Source organism: Lynx canadensis, chromosome B2 (genome assembly GCF_007474595.2).
Source record: "Lynx canadensis isolate LIC74 chromosome B2, mLynCan4.pri.v2, whole genome shotgun sequence".
Taxonomy (NCBI): Eukaryota; Metazoa; Chordata; class Mammalia; order Carnivora; family Felidae; genus Lynx; species Lynx canadensis.
The window spans coordinates 65637986-65660332 of record NC_044307.1 but is presented as its reverse complement, the minus strand read 5'-3'; the positions used below and the strand labels follow the sequence as shown (position 1 = coordinate 65660332).

Sequence of the window (22347 nt, the reverse complement as noted above, 5' to 3'; positions counted from 1 at the left end):
TCACTTTGTAAATCTAACTTGATATTGTGTATTTTAACTGGCTTATAAAAAAGATGGCAAAAATACAATGCATTATGTATTTGGGTCACATATTTCCAAAAATAAGCCTTCTAATAAAAGCGTGAATTAAAAGAACAGATGAAATCAGTCTCTATTAATATCTTATTTGTCTATAACGTGTTATGTATTTTATATATGACTAGGAAATCTCAGTGTCTTACATATTTGACTTTCAGCCAAATTCATATGCCTACCAAAGATACAAACTGAAGTAAATTAATTCATTCCAGTCAATAATAAAGAACTAACCAAGAAGTGTATGATGAAGAAGCATTCATGAAATGGAAACTAGATTGTTTGCAAATCTTAAGTAAATGTTCCAAAACTCAAAAATCTGATTCCATCCTTCATGCATGAACCATTCACACCTGAGGTAGGTTCAGATTTGCATTTGGCCAAGTGGAAAAAGCTTGTAGGGAGCCTCCTTTGATTCTTCCCAACTCAAGTGTTTCCAGAGCCTTGTGTAAGAAAGAACAGGACTAAATACCCTCTCATACTATTAATCTGAATAGAGTGGAGTAGGCAAAGCCAGAAGTCATTGTTTTAATAAGAGAGCACCCTACAATAACTAAGTTCAGTTCTAGTAATTTTGTTTTAGGAAAGAGATATGCTAAAATGCGAAATTATATTTTAGAGTTTTGAACTTTGGAATTTCAAAAAAACTCGATTGAGAAAGAAAAGGTAACAGAGAAGTGCCATTCATTCATTCATTCATTCAACGTTCATAGTGTGCTCTTTGTAGCATTGTTGTGATTGCTCAGCAAAATACCAAGAAAATTAAAATGAGGTCTATATCATCCAGGCAATTAGAGCAAAGTGAAGGAATTAAAACATGTTCACAAATAAAATATGAGATTTAGTATTCTCTTTAAATTTTGTTATAAACAGTCGAGACTATTTATAACATGAGAATTTATCTTAGAAGAAATTAATCACATGATTTTATTTTAAATGCCACAAGCTCTGAGATAGGTACTCTGGATTTTCAACATCTTGTCGACATTTTGATGTACAGAAAATGGCTAAACCTCTCTAGCCACACTTTTAATCTCTACCTACAAAAATTCTGCCCATAATAATTAGCATAACTATCAGTGTGGATACAAGCCCATGAAATAATGCAATTTGGAAATTGTTTTGCAGAACATTTAAAAAGTGTTAAACTAAATGAAAATAATTTATAAGGGGTGCCTGGGTGGCTCAGTTAGTTAAGCGTGCGCGTTTGGCTCAGATCATGATCTCGCAGTTCCCGAGTTTGAGCCCTGTGTCAGGCTCTGTGCTAACAGCTCAGAGCCTGGAGCCTGTTTGATTCTGTGTCTCCCTCTCTCTCTGTCCCTTCCCCACCCATGCTGTCTCTCCCTCTCAAAAATAAACATTAAAAAATAAAATAAATTATATGGGGCGCCTGGGTGGCGCAGTCGGTTAAGCGTCCGACTTCAGCCAGGTCACGATCTCACGGTCCATGAGTTCGAGCCCCGCATCAGGCTCTGGGCTGATGGCTCGGAGCCTGGAGCCTGTTTCCGATTCTGTGTCTCCCTCTCTCTCTGCCCCTCCCCCGTTCATGCTCTGTCTCTCTCTGTCCCAAAAATAAATAAACGTTGAAAAAAAAAATTAAAAATAAAATAAAATAAAATAAATTATAAAAGTATATTTTTTGTTCATTTGCACTGACTGAATTGTGCCAAGTCAAATTCTAATTCCCTCATTTTCTCTATCACAATACCTTATTTCACCAATGAAAGTTTTTCAGTTCAACAATGAGTTTACATAATCCAAACATTTTTCTTTTCCAAATAATTTAGAGATGCATTAGAGAACAATTCCATTAATTGTTCATTTGATGTTCAATATAGTAACATGTCATAAAAGATTCCCATTATTAAAAAACATAATATAGATTACATTATATATTATATTATATATATCACATAGAATACAATCACATAAACAGATTGATAGATATATATTATATGCTATATATCTAGATATACATATATGATATATATATCATATATATAAAATATATGATTATACTAGGATTCTCTAGAGAAATTAAACCAAGAGATAGATATCCATAGATATACTTTTATATATCTACAAACCTATAAATCATATTTTTTGAGTACCTACTGTGCCAGTCATTGTTGTTGGCAATGGGAATACTGCAGAGAATAAAACAAAGCCCCCTCTTCAAAGAGCTCACAGTGAACAAATAAACAGATAGATACATTTTTTTCTTTTTTGGCAGGGAAAAGTACTCTGGAGAAAAATTAAAGATAACAATCGGAAAGGATATTCTGTGGTAGGGGAAGAGCCTACAATTTTTAATGGGGTGATTTGAGAAGATAATATTTGAGCAAAGACCAAAAGAGTTTAGGAGTGAAGGAGGGGAAGAGCATTTCAGGAGAAGAAACAGCTATTCTAGGAACTCTAGGCATATTTTTGTTTAGTATGAACTAGGGACAGGAGGAAGGTACAAGCAGAAGACAGTGGGCAAGTGGGAGAGTAATAGGAGTTGATGAGTGTGTATGTGGGGTATAAATCACACAGAGTTTGGGTATCACTGCAAAGGTTTTGGCTTTTACTATGAATGAGATGAACAGTCTTTGTAGGTTTTTGAGCAGAGATGTGACATGATTTGTTTCACATCTTAAAATAATCACTTTAGCTGAGCTTAGGCTTGGGGAGTGGAGTTTTGGAGAGCAGAAAAGAGAGGCCATTTGGGAAACCAATGCAATAATTCAGACTAGATATATGGTCTTGTAATAGGTCAGCAAAATTGGAGGTGGTGAAAAGAGGTTCATTCTAGATCAATTTTGAAGACAACAAGATTTTCTTATGGATTGGACATAAGATATGACAAGAAAAAAACAGTAGTCAGGAGAATTCCAAGGTTTTTGGTTTGTGGTACTTGAATAATCATGTTGCCTTTTACTTCAATGAAGACTATAGAATAAGCTGGTTTCGAAGGTAAGACCAGGAGTTGGATTTTATATGTGTTAAATCTGAGTGCTTAATAAACATCTGCGAATACATTTGACTGCCAGGCTGAGGTCTCCCTGGCCTTCCTATGCTCTAGGACAATTAGACTCTGACCTGTTACAGATACTTTAGAGCTCAGAGGTATCTGCAGTGGCTGGAGACACATATAATCAGTAGAATATGTGGAGGAAAAGACATCTCAATCCCTGAATGATATTGAGGATATTGCCAAAGGAAAGGGGAACAGGAGTGCTAGAGTCAGTGTGGTAGAAAGTGAGTGAGAAGAACCAAGGAACCTGTCCTGAATTCCTGGCTGCATTGGCTTCCTTCCCATAGCATCATGCTTATCTTTCAGAAAGCTGACCGATTAGAATCACAGAAAATGAAAGCTTTCTTATTTGTTTCAAACTAAAATTGAAAAAAGGGATTAATCTTAAATTTGAAAGATGAACCAATGAATGAAAATTTCATTTGAAAACAGTGGGACTTTTCTGAGGAACCAAAGCAAGTGTTTCTCTAAGAAACTGCCTTATTATATATAATATTACAAAAATTAGACAAAGTTCACATGAAAAACCTCCACAATTCATATTCTTTTATAAAAAAAATTTAAACTTTTATTTATTTGTGGGGAATAAGTTTAAGAATTCTCTGGGCTTTCCTCAATGGGTTAACAAGGCTTAAGGCGGAAAGCTGCCACAGGGCGAAAATGCCCAGGATAGAACAAAGCATAGAGCAGAAAGCCTCTTCCACAGGATTAAAGCGTCTGAGAACAGGTAGAGGCAGAAAGTCTCTGTCTGCTGCAGGGTGAAAGAGCCCAGAGCTAATTATCGAGAAAAATGCCTTGTTAACCCTGAGGTAACATGCTCTACCTGTTTTAGCCCCTAGAAAAGTTAAGATAAAGGCACCTGGTGCCTGCAGTAAATGGCAGTCTGCTTGATGCGCTAAAATTTTGATTTGTCTTGACCCTAACCCCTAACACCGCATTATCTTCAAAAACCCCTTTTCTCTCACACACGAGTTAAGGGTTACTGTTTTATTGTTTCTTTCTGCATGTCCATCATGCATGTAAGCCTTCTGATCCTAATACATACGGAGTAAGGACACTTACTCAGGGCTCTTGTCTCCTCCCAGACATTAGCCTCTCTCGTATTCAATTCTGCATCCCCTCTCTTACTGGACAAGAGAGTACTCTAGACTCAAAGCTTACAACATTTATTTTTGAGAGAGTGCAAGTCGAGGAGGGGCAGAGAGAGGGGCACGAGGATCCAAAGTGGGCTCTGCAATGGCAGCAGCAAGTCTGATGTGTGGCTTGGACTCACGAACTATGAGATCATGACTTGAGCTGAAGTTGGACACTCAACCTACTAAGGTATTCAGGAACCTCACAAAATTAATATTATTAAGTAGTTTTGAGAAAACATTTCTTCCATGGAAACAGAACAATCTGATATCAGAAAGTTTTGCTTTCAGATGAATGAAAATTCATAAGGAAGCATAATCAGGTAAGAATAGCTCTGGGATTTTGAAAAATATTAAGTATGATGAAGATGAAAAAAGATAGGAGAAGATAAGTATAGGAAATTCAGCATACCTATAATAGAAAAGAGGGAAAAACAGGAGAGAAACAATCAAGGAATGATCAAGTCAACTTAATTAGCTGAAGAAAAGCAGATACCTTAAGATTAAAAACACACACACACAACTAGGCAACATCGATAAAGACATTGACAGTTAACCATATCCGTATAATTTTTTCTTTTCTTTTGATGATATAGTAACTTTAAAGATATCCGAAACAGTCTCATCAAGGTAGTTCCTCTTTTTAAAGATTAGTTTTGAGGTAGAAACACAAGATGTGCTCATTATAGGCCAACCTCAGAGATATTGCAGGTTTGGTTCCAGAGCACTCCAATGAAGCAAATCAAATGAAGTTTTTTGTTTGTTTCCTGGTGCATATAAAAGTTACATTGACAGTATACTGTAGTCCATTAAGTGCACAATAGTGTAGATGTATATAAAAAAAGACCTTATTTTAAAAAAACACTTTATCACTAAAAAATGCTAATCATCATCTGAGTTTTCAGTGAGTTGTAATCACTGATCACAGATCACCATAACAAATATGACAATAAGAAAAAGTTTGAAACATTGCAAGGATTAGCATATGTGACACAGACACACAAAATAAGCAAATGTTGAAAAAAATGGTGCTGATAGACTTGCTTGACACAGAGTTGCCACAAACCTTCAATTTGTAAAAAATGCAATATCTGTGAAGTGCAGTAAAGTTATAGCACAATAAAATGAGGTATAGCATGCCTGCATACCTTCTTAACTTATTTTATATAGTCACTATTATATTTTTTACACCATGTCCTGTAATTCATTTTGATATCCTAACTTTCACTATTGACAAAATTGAATGTAAAGCATTGATAGGGGAAAAAGAGAATCAGACATAGGGTAAAATGAGAGGCAGTAACTTGTACTCAACCCACAATTAAAGCTTAATCTAGAGAGAAGAAAAGAAAGAAGAACCAAAAAAAAAAAAAAAAAAAAAAAAAAGAGAGAGCTCAAAGGAAAAAAAAAAGAAAACATATTATTCTGGTAGATAGAAATAAAAAGTTTAGTTAAGTGACAGTGTTGATAATGTTTCCTGAAATAGTTCAGTGGTGACGTATGGTCCAAGAAGGATGATTTAAAAACAATTGAACTGGACTGACACACAAAAATATGCTAAGGATGTTGTGGAATCTCTGATATAAACTGCCCAGGATTAGGCTTTGTTATCTAGTGTTTAAGAAACACATGCCTAATAAACGTTAGTTGGTTTCTAGGAAGGATTTTCTGCAGCTACTAATATTAACATTTCATAGATATATAAAATGTCAGAGTTGGAAGTTATAATCTTATTTAATTCACATTTTTCCAACAAACATGAATTGGGTACCTAGTGTGTGTTAAGCAGCGTACTCATCGTTGATTATTCAAGGTAGTGTTTATTCTTTCCACAACTGCAAGAAAGTCACTAATCAACAGAATATATTATAATAAAGGTGTGTAAAAGGTGTAGAAAGCTAACTCTAACTCTGCTTGAGACACTCAGGGAGGGCTTCATGTGGGGGATGACATTTGAGTTGCTCTTGGCATTTGGAAAACTACTTTTCATCAGTTGATCAAGATTATTTTGAAAGATACTGAAAGAAACTAAGCAAGGGTATGAAATATAAAAGATCGAGATATATGGAGCGAAGTTCATAGCATTGTTAATTTGTAAATTAATCCAAACTGCATTTGATGCATGAATATCCTCTACAAAACTCCCAACAAATGGTCCTCTGATATCTAAAAAGAATTTAGGCATATCTAGCAACTGTAAATTTTAAGCACCAAAATGTGTAGATTTGAGAAGAAATATTCTTATGACACACAAAACAAAATAATTGTAATGAGTAATAATTTTTTAACCATGTCTTACAGTAAAGAATAATAACAACAACAAACAAGGAAAACATCAAAGAATTTGAGTAAAGCAAGAAATATCTATGATCATCTATTCCAATCACCAACCTGAGGCTTGACTTGCTGTCCTTCCTGAAAACCTTCTTTGATACTGTCTGTCAAGTGCACCTACTCTCTATGATTGTCCTATCTGGTTTCACTTGTACCAAAAAACATACTTGCACACTCCGTTCAAAGACTAGCACTGTTGGTCTTCTGTGTTTTTATGTAGTTTAAAGACACAGACATTTTCCGATTCCCAGAAGTTACTGAAGAGTCCAAAGGTGTAACATTTTCCAAAGGTGAATCTTCTACTTTTACCCATATAATTTGCTGCAACAGCACTTTATTGGCCAATAACAACACCTGATTGATTTTTATGAAAATCAAATCTTTTACAACACAGGTGTTCACAAAGTAAATGCACAGTTATTTTTCTATCATTTTAAAGCGATTCAAATGGAATTTTGAAAAAAATATTTGCTGTTGAAGTTTATGTGTGAAAAGAATCTATTGCATATACATATTATACAACAACAAAATAAACTAATTAATACATTTATTAAGTTTCATAATAAGGAAATATATGAAAAAAAGGATTTCTTAAAGGCTTAGGTGCCTAACTCCAAGTTATGACTACCAGATTTAGAACATATTAAATTTTATTAAGTACCTGCAAAACAACTCTACTAACTTTATTTTATTATATTTTTTGTTTTATTATTTTTTTAAGTAGGCTCCACGCCCAACACTGAGCACAAGGTGGGGCTTGAACTCACAATCCTGAGATGGCTACCAGAGCTGAGATCAAGAGTCAGATGTTCAACTGACTGAATCACTCAGGTGCCCCTGAATGTAATAACTTTAAGATATGTTTTACAAAGTTTTGAGGATATATTCAAATACTTCTAATACACACAATATGAAAAAATGGTCATGGTCTTGTGGTTTGTAAGCAAATGGGTACATGATACTTTTGATACTAAAGGGTTTCAGTAGGGATGTTGACAGAATTACCAGATGGTTGAGGCAGGGGAAAAAAACTACCAGATGGTTGTCATCCTATATACAAGGAGGAAATTTTGAGGAATTATACTTTATTTAATATAACATTAAATAAAAATTATTATGCAACAACATAAACACATAATTAATTTGAATATATAAATAATAAGCTCACAGAAGTAACTTTTATATTAAACAGAAAGAATCCATTTTGGTATCTATCACTATAAAAGTGCATCTTTTTTAAATGATTGAGAGTTGAGTTTGAAAAAAAATATTACATTGGTGTACCTGGGTGACTCAGTCGGTTAAGCATCTGACTTTGGCTCAGGTTTGTGAGTTTGAGCCCCACATCAGGCTCTGTGCTCACAGCTCAGAGCCTGGACCCTGCTTCAGATTCTGTTGTCTCCCTCTCTCTCTGACCTTCCCCAACTTGTGCTATGTCTTGCTCTCTTCAAAAATAAATAAGCATTAAAAAAAATTATATATAAGGTTACTCATGGTCGAAAATCTATGAATGAATAAGTGAATGGGAAAAATGAATAAATAAATTAGTGAATGGATGTGTTAAAACACAACTATCAGAATCTATTTGAGGGGCACTTCTAAAATAGCAATGTAAGGAGCTCTGCAGGCTCCCTCTCTGGAAAAACAACTATAAATAGTGAAAATTGGTTTAAGAAAACAGCCATTTTAAGTCCCTGGAAGTGGTCCAAAGGGCATATCGAAAATGGAGAAATGTTTATTTGAGGAAATCTACTAAATCTCCATAAGAACAGTGAGAGTCTGCGGCATTTGAGTCACAATTTATTCCCTTCCTTGTTCTCTTCTAGCTAAGCAAGATTGACGTTCTATTCTGGGTGGATGTAGCCAAGAAAATTGTCTCCCCCACCCTGATGCACCCCCAGTTCCCAGTCAAGGGCCATAGTATCTACCCGAGAAGTTGCACACTGCAGGGGAAATATGTTTGACTGAAATAGTACAGCCAACTCACTAAACAAATAAAGACGCAAACAAGCAAACAAACAAAAAAAGTCCCAGGAGTGGGGACAGGAATCACACACAGATTTGCTACAATGTTTTATCTGAAATGACCAGTAATCAACTATAAATTTATGACACAGGCAAAAAATACAGTAAATGTGTGACTCACCAAAGGGGGGGCGGGGAACAGGCAACAACCCTTCTTTGAGAAGTCCCAGATGTTGGGAATATCAGACAAAGACATTAAAGGAGCTATGATCAGTATGTTCAAAGAACTAAAGGAACCATACTCAAAGAATAAAGGGAGTTATAACAATGTCTCATCCAATACAGAATATATGTTAAGATATACAAATTATTAAAAACTAAGATGATTCTTGAGGTGCCTGGGTGGCTGAGTTGGTTGTGTCCAAGTCTTGATTTCAGTTCAGGCTATGATCACGTGGTTTGTGAGACTGAGCCCCACATGCACTCTTTCTCTCTGCCCCTCCCTCTCCCTCCCCCCCCCCGAAGATAAATTAATAAACATTTTTTTTAAATTTAAAAAATTTAAAAAGATGATTCTGGAATTGAAAAGTACAATAACTAAGATAAAAAAATTCATGACAGGGGCTCAACATTAGATATAAGCTGGGAGGAAAAAGGATCAAAAATTCAAAGCAATAAGGGCTGAAAAACTTCCCAAATTTGATGGAAAACATTAAACTACATCTAAAAACTCAATGAACACAACTAGGAAGAACACAAAAAGGTCCATAACCTGACACATAAACATGATAATAAATGTCAAAAGCTGGGAAAAATAAATTCTTGAAAATAGCAAGAGAAAATAGACTGGTCATATACAAAAGACTCTTAATAAAATTAACAACTGACTTCAAATAAAAACAATGGAGGTCTGAGGCAGTGGGATGACATATTTGAAGTGCTGAAAGAAGTAAAAGAAGCTGTCAACCAAGAACCTTACATCTAGCAAAACTAACTTTAAAGAAATAAAAGTGAAGTAAAGGCATTCCTAAATAAACAAAAGCTGATAGAATTCATTGCTAGAAGACTCATTTTAAAGAAATACTAAAGGAAATTCTTAAGGCTGGAAGTGACACTAGACAATAATATGAACTCATGCGAAAAAACAAAAAAACTCTGGCAAAGTTAATTATATAGGTTATTATAAAAGTATTATCTCATTTTTCTTCTTTACCTTAAAGATTTTTAAAAAAGCATAAAGCAATATTAATATACTAGTATTGTTAAACCTGTAACATATGGAAGTCAAATATATTTGGCAATATCAGCACAAAGGAAGTGGGTGAAAGCAATGTTGCACTGGAGTAAGGAAAGGACACCAGATGGTAACTTGAATCCACAGGAAGAAATGAAGAAAATAAAAAAAAGTAAATAAGAATATTATATAACAAATCCTATAAATATATACTTGCTCTTATTTCTTCTCTCAGCTTTATTAAAATACATAAAATCGGGGCGCCTGGGTGGCGCAGTCGGTTAAGCGTCCGACTTCAGCCAGGTCACGATCTCGCGGTCCTTGAGTTCGAGCCCCGCGTCAGGCTCTGGGCTGATGGCTCAGAGCCTGGAGCCTGTTTCCGATTCTGTGTCTCCCTCTCTCTCTGTCCCTCCCCCGTTCATGCTCTATCTCTCTCTGTCCCAAAAATAAATAAACGTTGAAAAAAAAAATAAGTAAAAAAATAAAATACATAAAATCATATAAAGTATTAATTATAAAAATGTTAAAAATTACATTTTTAACATATACAGAGATAAAATTTATTAAAATAATGGCACAAAAAGGGGCAAGAGGGAATAGATCTATATATAATTAATATTTATATCTTTTATTGTAATTAAGGTAATGTGAAAGTAGATTCCTGTAAGTTAAGATGCATATTGGAAACCCTAGAGACACAAAGAAAATAACTCAGAAAATGTAATGAAAAAAATCACTGAAATATTAAAACATGACTAGAAAATACTAATTTAATGCTTAAGAAGGCAGTGAAGAAAGAATGGAGGAACAAAAAATGAGATATATAAAAAAGGAAAATAAAAAACAAATACAACCATATTGATAATATTAAACATGAATGAATTATAAATCCAATCACAACAGCAGAGATTAAGTTGTCTTTAAAATAAACAAACAAACAAGACCTAAGTATATGCTGTTAATATGAGACACACGTTAGATACAAAGACAAAAGTAGATATAATTAAAAGGATGTAAAAAGGATATACCATGTAAAAAGCTACCATAAGAGAGCTAGAGTGACTTTAGTAATATAGACAAAATACACTTTGTTTGTTTGTAATATACTCCCCAATAGCAGCCACAATAATAGGGAATCTATCTGCTAATGAAATCTGGCAGAAATCAGGGATATATTGAAAGCTGGGTGGCAGAGGATAGAAAATCTGGTTGTTACTTAGTCTTTACGTGTATCTGTTTACATGCTACTAAAAGCTCATGTCCCTCAAGAAAATATCTCATACACAGAGAAAGAAGAACAGTCCTTTCATTCTGGGCTTCAGTTTGTGTGTTAATTTTGGACCTATGGCTGAGTGGCAAATCTGCTGAGGATGCTAGTTCTTTCTGCATATTTAAAAAATAGTCTTTTCAACTGGCAATAAAAAAAAATCTCTTACTTGTATGTACCCTAGGGATAGCTAGTCTAGACAGACAGATATTAGATTCTAAGTTATGTTAAATTCAACAGAGCTCCTGTTCATATTCATATAGATTAATAAATACATTTATTCTAACACAAAGGACAAAAAGAATCCCTGGAGAATGAAAAAAACTGAACTTCTAATACTTTGAATATACTAGCCTTTTACGAAAAAAAAAACTTTCTTGAGAAATTGCTAACTTAGAAGCATTTTTATGTAAGAATCTAAATCCACACAATCAAAATGAATCTTTGGAGATATCAAACCAGTCTAATAATTTTTACTTAAAAATAGTTTCATGAAAAGCATGATGAGATACTATATCACTTGACATGCAACAAGAATGGCTAAAAAAATACAGACAATAACAAGTATTGATGAGTGTGAAAAAATTGGAACTTAAAAACTGCTGTGTAGCTCTTAGGGAAAACTGTCAATTCCACAAAATGTTAATCATAGAGCTATTAAATGACTCAGTAACTCAACTCCTAGATATATAAACAAGAGATCTGACAACTTATGTTCACAAAAACTAGGGAGTTCATCCATGGTTTAGTCTTTAGCTTTGTGAAAGCTGTTTCTACCACAGCCCTTTTTGTTATAGGAGCCCTTTTTGTAAATAGGAGGCTATTTTTTCTATACTCCAGTGGAACTGTCTTTGTCTTACTATGCATCTGTATTTAACGTTGATTTGTGAAATGGTAATTTCATGAAACAGGTTTTATAAGTGCATTAAATAATGATTTTTGGGTGGAACAAAACCAAGATTACAAACTTCTTAATGATTACTGAATATTAAGAAACATTCCCAGAATAGTAATGCTAAGTGCAAGAGATTAAGATTCCATGCCCTTGAAAAAGAGTGAAGTAAATTCCTAAAACAAATTTGAAATAAAAAAATTTACAACTTTCTGAATTATCTAACACAATAGTTTTTAAAACTTGATGTGTTACTCCCCTGTAGGATAAGCACAACAAAATAAGAAATACCTTGAGACACCTAATCAACTAAATTGCTTAATGAAAGTTCTCCCCTTGGTGCACCCTAACATTTCCTTATTGATATGTTTGCTTATATTTTAAAGGTTTTTAATTTAGGCTTATATTATCTTTCTGAGAAGAAACTCTAAGAGAACATTCTTGCAGAAAAAGCCATCATCAAAGTATCTAAAAAATAAATTAAAAAAAATATAAAAGAAAAAAAAAAAGAAAGCGAGAACAGGAGAACAGGAAAGTGAGTCTAGGTAAACTCTAACAGCCCCTTTTTCCAAAGAGGGAAGGTTGAAAGTTATGATCAGATGTTTCACCATACCATGGACTAAATATGGAAAACTCTTAGAAGATTTCTTATAATAAAAATAAACACTGAATACGATCATGCAAATCCGTTTTTAATGCAGTTGATTTTACTGACTTGCTTGTTTTTATCTAGCCCTAGTAAGAGAAGAAAACCAAAATCATCATTTTGGTATTTAAGAGCAGTCTGTGAGGGCAAGTTCTTTGTATCATTAAGAATCAATTATCCCACAGACAACACTTTATGATAAAACCAGTTCCAGACACGGCTGAGACTGCCCCATTCTACCGAACTCCTACCTTTTATGAACTTTTTCTACAAAAACATATTTCCTCCATTAACATATCTTTTAGTGTGATTTCTAAAAACAACCACTAATGAAAAGCTGTGAGGAGCCTGTTTAAAAAATCACGATTCTTTAAACATAGTACCTCAATTATGATCTTGATATAAAAAAGTATTTTTTCACACATGATGCTTACAAGGTAGGTATGTGCAGCTTTCACATTTGGAAAGAATGAGTAAATAGTAGGTTCGGTTTTTCAGGGTATTGCTGACATTTACTATAAAACACTCTTAATTTATAAAACCTGACACGTTTTGTGAAAATAAAGATTAACTAGAAGTGTAGCAAGTTCATTTTTTAGTTGCTATATTTGTAAACCAATCCCATTCACCCACTAAAAAAGAAATACTGATGAAAATTTATGGTAAATCTCAAAGGAATTAAACTTGAAGGATTCAAGGAAGCTGATTTACCAACAGCAAAGTGTTAATGTTATCAAAGGAATTACCTAAATTCAATGCTCTGGTACCAAATAGATAGTAAAAAACAAAGTCAAAAGCAATTTAAACAGACTGTGGAGAATTTTGTACTATCCCTATTTACTTAGGTATGGAAGAGGGCTTTCAGTGAAATAAATAACCATAATCTTACCTATGAGACTATACACACTTATATAAAATACTCTCCTATTATAAGCTATTACATGTGTCAATTGCAAAGTGATTCTTTATGACAGCCATTTTCCTTATAAGCAAGTACACAGTCTTTCAAGTTATCATTAGAGGTGATTTAAGCTAAGTGTGAAGTTTTAAAATAAAATAGCACCAGCCTGCAAAAAATAGTCATTAATATGTTTGCCAGACTTAATAAGAGGAATATTTATATGTTAGCTATCCTTAGGTCTTTATATCATACATATTAGTATTTTAGTAGTATTTATTCACCAATATAACAGACTAAGTAGAATTCATTGTTATTACATTGATCAAGATGTAGATTGCTTTTAGGAAAGTTTTATTTACCCTTATCCCTCTTCCCTTGCCACTCATACCAACATGTACACACATGCACACCTGTAAATTACAATTTCTTTACCAAAAATGAAAGAGCTCAGAGGAACAGGGAAAGAACCAACAATCAAGCACTTTAATATTCAGTTATTCTCTTTAATACAGCTAAAACAAAATCTGGTTTTGGTTTCCCTAAACTAGAAAGGCAATTTTTTGAATAACCTCAATAGGCTAAAAAGGTTTTTAAATGAAATTATGACAAAGTACTTAAAAATAAATGGTAGATATATGCATTCTAATTAAAATAAAGAAAATAACTGAAAATGATTGTATTTTATAGGTCTTTCCACTCCATTCTTAGCCTGAAAACCACAAAGTCCACCTGAAATCTCATTACAGAGTCAGGAAATCACAATAAGCACAAATAACCTACCATTACGGGAAATGTTGCCAAAGGGACAATGGGTCCGGCCAACCCTATAGGTGTGGCTGAAGTCTTACCACTAGGTCTATTAACAGCATTATTATTTACTTAATTTTTATTCTTTAAAGGAATTTAAAATTATCTACATTTCAAATGCAGACTCCCTCAAAGTAATATTCATGAAACCAAAGTTGTGATATTCTAGGTATATATATTTTTTCTAACATAGTACATTAATGCATTAAAATAAGAGCCCCTAAGATGATCTCACATGCCATCATTAGTACAGGAAAACACAGTTAGTGCAAACAAACTACCCTATATAATTTTCAAACTGATTTCTTTCTCATAATAAAAGAAAAAGTGATGAACATATATTAGCATCAAGATTAAAAACACAGATTAATGTTCACTTAATGTCTTGCTTACTACTTATGCACTGCAGTACATCATTTAAACTTTAAAACAGTTGAACAAAGGCAGCTGAGTTGATATATTGAACCCAAAACACGTACTGCCTCAGTCTTATACTGAGAAATTACTGAGCTTTGGGGAAATTGTAATTTATACCACATGAAACTATATAATTTGTATACAAAAGACAGGTTGACTAATGGTTCCACTCGGATCCTATCTTCTTAAACCCGGTCTCTGTGGTTTCTATATCTGATGAGAACGAAAAGTGACCTTTCACCACTCTCGGGAGTGATTTCTATGCATCAGAGAGAAAAAAAAGGGGCGTAGGGCAAAATGTGGTTCAATATGGCAGCTCTGCTACTTGTGTTCTACAGAAAAATCATTTTATTTTGACTTTTTATTTGATTTGATTCAGTCTTGCCACTAAATCAGTACATTCAAGTCCTTCTGCAATAAAATTTTAAATCACCTGCCTATGCATCTACTGAGTGCTGAGAAAGGGACAATCCATTGGGATTTATTGTTCCATTGCAGTTTATTGTTTATTGCAGATGGAATCATCATCAAAACTCAGAAAGCTAAGAGGACAAATTGTTCATAATGATTTAAACTATACTATAAATATCAATGTTTCCATGAACTCAAACTACCCGGACTTCACCTGTTATTAATAATAAAACTCTGTAATGCCCTAGATGTCCATTTTATTTATTTATTTTTCCATGAGAACTGGGAATGAGTTTTTCCTAGTATATCATTTCTTTGTGAAAGTATAGTGACTGACAACACTAGGTGAAACATTCACTCAATAAAGTTCACAACATTATAATAACAAATTATAGAAAAGAAAGCATGGATTCTAACCACTTTGTCCTCCTTTGGGAAAGCATCCAAGGAAGCAGAGTAAAAAGAGAGGAAAAGAAGAAGAGAAAAACAAAAATAAGGCATATATTAATAGATTTTAAGAAAACAATTATGTATTATTTTTAAAGTGTTCAGACATAGGTATTTATAAGCATTGTAAATGTTTACTCTTCCCCAAAATACTCATTGTTCAAGCTTTCATTGAAAATGCATCTATACTAATTCTACTATAGTAGACACCAAAATTGGGCACTATAATTTCCAAAAGTTTTAGTACTTGATGATTACATCTATATTTAAAACATTTTTCAGAAAGAAATCTTAATTCACTATTATATTTAGTCTTCCTATTACTGAAAAGACATTTTATTAAAATGCATAAAATTATATAAATAATTTTATCAAATTACTGTCAAAATATTTATAGTTACAATTTGGAAAAATCTAAGAATGGGAAATATTTGTAAAGAATAAAAATGAGAAAAAAGATTAACTATTGTAGTCATAAATTATTCCACAAGCAATATTTATATGTAATATACGTTTCAACACTTATAATGTCATGGGAAAAAACAACACAATATATTCATACAATATTTTTGTCTCATGCCTTAAAGTGATGCCTTCTATTATTTTGTTCTTTTGAATATTTTGTCCAAATTGGATGGGCTTATAGAGACAGATAGACTACATTAGGCTTGGGTGTCTCCAAAGCAGAGGTACATCTTAGCTCAATTTCCTTTAACATGAGATTAACCCAGGTAATTTTAATATTTCATTAGTTAACTGTATTATTATTGGTTTTCCTCAAACCTATGATGGGAAGTTACAAACATTCAACAGCTATGGGTGCTCAGTCCGCATTTCCACCCTGCTAATTTGCACACTACTATGTACTGACAGCACCTTTTCAGATTGGACAGTACCCTTACACCAAATGTTTTTTTAAATATTTTGTATATCATTCCCAGGTCTCATCTGTGAGAATTCATTCCAAAACAGTGTATTTAGGAACACTAAAGATGAGAAAGTTAACACATAGTTCTTGTACACCTTTTTATGTGCCAGATACTATTTTAACCCAAGGTTGTTTTAAAAAGGTCTTAATATAACATATGATAATTAACTAAAGAACTTTCAGGAGGAAAACTCATGTGGTCATCAGAATGGCACCTAAAGAACTCTTAAATATATATCATAAAGACCTAGATTTTAATTTAATTATCATAATAATCATATACAGTAATTATTACTATCCAGTTTCATAGATAAAGAAGATGTTGTTCAGGGAAGTTAATTATTTTCCCAAGGCCACAAAGATAATAGTGGGCTCACCTTAAAACATGTCTCTTTTACTGAGTATCTTAATTTCACTGGAAGGGATATTTAGAATACCCTACCTGCAACTGAAATACACTACCAATGAATATAATGTTGATAGGGAGACTGATTTTAATTTTAGCCATGGGTTTCTCAATTAGGAAAATATCCAGAGTGCATAAAGCTTCCATATTATTTTTAAATATAACTTTGTACTATGTTACACTGCATATATGATTAGATAATAAATGAAATTACTTAGAGAAACATTGGGAATTCTTTAGGTATATGATAATCTTAACTGTTCTATATTACACTGCAGACCTACATCAAAGAAAATTCACCCAGACATCCCTATAAATAATTTTACCATACTAAGATAGGGTATATAATAAAGTATATTAAAATGTATTCTAAAGTATTAGAATTTATCTAGTACTTCATAAAGAATATTTAGTTCTCTTAAATGAGCATCTCAGTGCCTCAAAAAGTATATATATTTAAAGCACAGGCATAACATAAGTAGCTCTCATTTAAGCCAAATAAGGAAACAGCATCAGGTGAGACTACATCTCATAGAGAAGATAATAAGTACAAAAATCCCCCCAAATTTAAAAAAGGGTATTTTGACATACTCTTTAAATATCAAAATAGTTTCCATGAGAGAAACCTAGCACTATATACTTTACCACAACAGTAAATAGGAAATTACTCTCATAGAAGCTAATCATTGCTTTACATATGTTGTCTTCGGTTACATTTAATGCTACCCAGTTCACCTTACATTCTACCTTCATTCAGTCTGAAACAAACATTGTAGACACTAAAAGTTTTTTTTCTTCTTTTTACAAGAAGAACTGGATATAACAACTTTTAAGAGTCTTCTAGTTCATGATACTAAATCCACATTTACTACATTTTTCAGAAAGTAAATTTACTCCCACAAATAATCTGTTGGTTTGAATCTTTTGGTTTTTAATCATTTACTAAGATGCATATGGAAAGCATTTTTTTTATTATTTCATCACTACTCCACTACTATGAACCTTATGAAAAACAGAAAATGGGAAAGGGGCACATTAATGTGTACACTTATGCCTGTGTCTACTTTCTAACACATGTATGTTTTCTGCTTGGCAGGTGTACTGCTTTTCACCTGCATTCAGAGCACCTCTCAGGCTCAGGGAACACTTACGTTGTTGGATCGCAGAGACACGCGGCCTCCACAGCGGGCACAGAACTTGGTGCGGCAGTAGGAGCAGAGATGGCCGCACCCATCAGCAAACTTTGTTTTGTGACAGATTCCACAAGTCGGAGCATCATCTTTGTGCTCTCCCTGGTAACGCCGCGCTTCTTCCCCTATCTTCCTCACTTGTTCTTTATAGCTTTCAAATTGTTGATGCAATCTCCTGGGCAAAAGAGAAAATGGTAGCAAACTAAGTAAATGACAGAAGACAAAAACAAAAATAATTTTTCCTAACAGAAGTATAGCTACTTGAATGAAACCAAAACATATAAAATAATTTTTCCCACTAATCTTACCTTTCAACTAATCAAACTTTCCAGTAAAAGGCCACTGGTAAAAAATGTATTAGCATGTAACCCACTAGTCTCAGTTTTGTTACTAGCAATGAAACATACACAAGTACAACATATAATCACTGCTTTGGTCCCCAAAGTGGAATTCATGTGTCCACTCCACGCCTCTGCTTCTTTTAGACAAATAGCTTTCAAGGTATTTGGACTGGGGAACTCAACACTTTACAACTACATTCATGTGTGTATACAACTGAAGCAGAAGTTATACAAAATACTTAAGCTAACTATATATGATGTACTCTGGTATAGTCTATCTCATTCTATTTTAATAATGATTACAGTCTAAAAAAAAGTTTGTCACAGGAAATTGATTCCCTGACCCACTATGTGAGCATGATGTATACTTGGAAAAATATCATTTTAAGTTATAGGGGCACCTGGGTGGCTCAGTTGGTTAAGTGCCCAACTCTTGGTTTTGGTTCAGGTCATGATCTCACAGTTTCGTGAGTTTGAGCTGCACATTGAGCTCTGTGGTGACAGCACAGAGCCTGCTTGGGATTCTCTCTCTCCCTCTCTCTCTGGCCCTCCCCCGCTCACATGTCTCTCTCTCAAAAATAAACTTAAAAAAATTATAAATTACAATGCTATGCAATTTGTCTTACACAAAATATCTTCCCTTACCCCTATTATTGGAGATTATTTATATATTTAATATCAAGTGTTTAATTTCATACAGTATACAAAATATCACTTTATACATTATAATTGAGCTCACTAATCCTTCCACGATATGTGAAAAGTGTTAAACCACACCTTGCAAATATTCAGATTTTTTCTGATACAAATATTTTCTCATACAAATACCCCAATTTGTATGAGAGTTGTCACCACTCTTTATTTAATGGATGCAACCAAAGTTCTTGAGGCAAACCATTTTCCATAAGAATGTTCACATTTAATGTGATTCAAGTCTCCTCCCTTTCCCATCAGCCCTAATCCCTCAATCTTCAACTGCTACAAATAGAAACTATTTGCTGCTCTGTACAGAACACCATGACATCCAGTGAATCCCCAGTGAAAGTATGCCTTAGTTTTGTAAATGAGAACTGAGAGAGTTGTCCCAGGCCTAGCCAATAGTCATTGGCCATTACAACAATGGAGAAACTACTAGGAAATTTATCTCTGTAACTGAGCGAGTGCGCTGGATGTATTCCCTAGGACACAAGGTACACACACATGCTGTTGTTAATACAGGCAGTTAGTTAGCTTGATTCTCTACACCTAAGATATCTGTGGGAACTGGTATTCCCTGGAAACAGAATCAAATAAGTTATGTCTAAGGACTCTAGTACTTGAAGTACTGGGATTTCATTATATTTTTCTTTTAACATCAACAGCTCTTGAGCAGAATTTTAATGATTACTTTAAAAATTATAAAACCCCTTTCCTGCTTTGCCAATTGACAGTTTTTCTATTTAATAGCACACATACTTGCACTAGGAAATAAAGTAGTTTAGAATCTGAAGCCCTCCCCAATTTAAAGGCTAGCTAATTTCAGTTCATAGAAATAGTGATATATTTAATGAAAGCAAGAATGTCTGAACGGCTTGAAAAACAATGCTATTTGGTACACTAAATTTTTTACAATTTAAGCACCATTAATCTAGGCTCAAGTTTTTAAAAAACAACTGGGGCTATCTTAACTACTTCAAAAGTAACCTTACAAAATAGCATTGGAAATCTTAAGGCTTCTTTAAAGAAAGTAATTATTAAGGAGTGGGAACAAGGAAATATCTCTAATCAAAGAAACATATATAAACTCTAAGCATAGAGGAAGTACATGGGTAGATATTTATTGTGAGAACCATCAAATCAAATGTATTTAAGTAAATATAAATGCAAAAGCTAGGCAAAGGGAAAAGATTCCCTATGAATTTACTTTGTAATACAGCACATGATTTGGTATGAGTGTTGGCAAACTTTCCAGTAAAAGGCCAGATTGTAAATATGTTAGACTTTGTGGGCCATATAGTCTCTTTGACAACTACACAGCTCTATTATAACATGAAAGTAGCATAGATAATATGTAAATAATAAGCATAATAAGTGTGGCTATATTCCAATAAAACGTTATTACCAAAACAGATGGTAAGCCAGATTGGACCCATGGGCCAGTCTGTCATCTCCTGATTTAGTATATGCTTTATACTGAGGTATAATGGTTTGAAAATCCACTGTTCTTTAAAAATTCAAACATTGGGGTGCTTGGGTGGCTCAGTTGGTTAAGTGTCCAACTCTTCGTTTTGGCTCAGATCATGATTTCACGGTTTCATTGAGTTTGAGCCCTGTGTCAGGCTGTGTGCTGGCAGTGCAGAGCCTACTTGGGATTCTCTCTCTCTCCCTCTGTGTCTGCCCCTTCCCCACTTGTGCTATCTCTGTCTCTCTCAAAATAAATAAATAAACTTAAAAAAAATCAAACACAAAATACTTTTATCCATTCTATAGGACCCAATCAAAAGGGGTGTTTTTTTATAATAAATATATGCAGGGCAGTGACCAGTGAGATAAAAACTTACTCTGCTACAATCTCATAGCATTTTATTTGGTCACTCATAAGGCATTCAGCTTTTTGTCTTTTGGTTTTTTTACCGTATACTATTAGTATTTCTGTACATGTCACCTTTCTTCTACCAAACAGTAAATAGCATTAGAAATGCACAGTTTAGCAAGATAGTTAAGACATATTTCTCCTTAGTAGTAGCCAATACATACTTGCTAACTGTAAAAATCATACACAAATACTTTTTTCTTAGTCCATTTTGGGAAAAAAAAAAACAATTTCATACTGAAGGCTATGTATCCTGAAAAATCTTGCTGCCACAAAATGCTGAAAATACTGGATATTTAAAGGAATAACTTTAAAAAAATGTTTATTTATTTTGAGAGAGAGATTGAGGACAAGCAGGGGAAGGACAATGTCAGCGAAAGCCCAATGCAGGTCTTGAACTCATGAACTGTGAGATCATAACCTTGGTGGAAACCAAGAGTCACTTAACCGACTGAGCCACCCAGGTGCTCCTAAAGGAATAAATTTTAATTCCTATTTGAGTTGGGGAGAAAGTATGGAGATCCTCACAGGAGAAAAATGAAACAGTAGCACTAATTCAGAGATGGAGTATAGTTATGAAGCAGACCACTGCTCCTGGGACATGTACTGAGGCTCTGTGACCAAGAACTTCAGCTTTAACTTTCACACAAGTGAACAAAATTAACATTGTTGTTAGGTCACTACCAAAAATAATTGAAATAGAGTGTATGATATCCAAACCAGTGGAAAACATGGAATGAGGAAATAGTCAATCTACAGAAGACAAGAATTGAAGCAAATGAAGAAACACAGACAAAGCAGGACAATTAGAAATTATGGCAAACAATGGTAGTAACAATCCAACACACATCAGGAGTCACAATATGTATAATGGACTACAGCATCATTAAAAGACAAAAATTAACATGTTAGACTTTTAAAATTTAGCTAAATTAGGTTTAGAAGAGATATACCCAAACTAGGAAGGATGTTTGAAATAAAAGAATGAAAAAATATATCCCAGTGAAAGGCTAAGGAAAACAACAACAAAATTGGGATAATATTTATGGCAAAAAGCATTACTAAAGATAAAAAGGATAATCTATTATTTAAAAAGTATTCATATAATTTTTTACAAGACAATTCTAAACTTAATTGCATATAATAATATATGAAGCCAAAAAATAATAAAACTACTAAGGTAGAGAAATCCACCTTCATTGTAGGATACTTTGACAGACCTTTCTCTCTATAATTAACAGACCAGACAGATCAAAAATAAATAATTACAGGGAATATTTGAAAAACGTAATTAAGAACTTTATATACATATGCATATGTATTTATCGGTCCAGTAGAATAAACTTGTTAAGCTTATTGAGTACG

The 22347-nt window shown here is 33.5% G+C and overlaps 1 protein-coding gene across 19 annotated transcripts in view; it reads right to left on the bottom strand.

Annotated features, from left to right (window-relative positions):
* RIMS1 (regulating synaptic membrane exocytosis 1) overlaps window positions 1-22347 on the bottom strand; it is a 488852-nt gene that overhangs the window by 272405 nt on the left and 194100 nt on the right. For 18 of the 19 annotated variants that reach the window (XM_030315837.1, XM_030315800.2, XM_030315814.1 and 15 more), the window contains 2 exons: window positions 18031-18244; window positions 15516-15527 (listed from right to left, as the gene is read on the bottom strand). In XM_030315837.1, coding sequence (XP_030171697.1) covers window positions 15516-15527; window positions 18031-18244 — 226 coding nt within the window. The remainder of the gene's footprint in view (window positions 1-15515; window positions 15528-18030; window positions 18245-22347) is intronic. The other variant, XM_032593198.1, reaches the window with a different exon arrangement.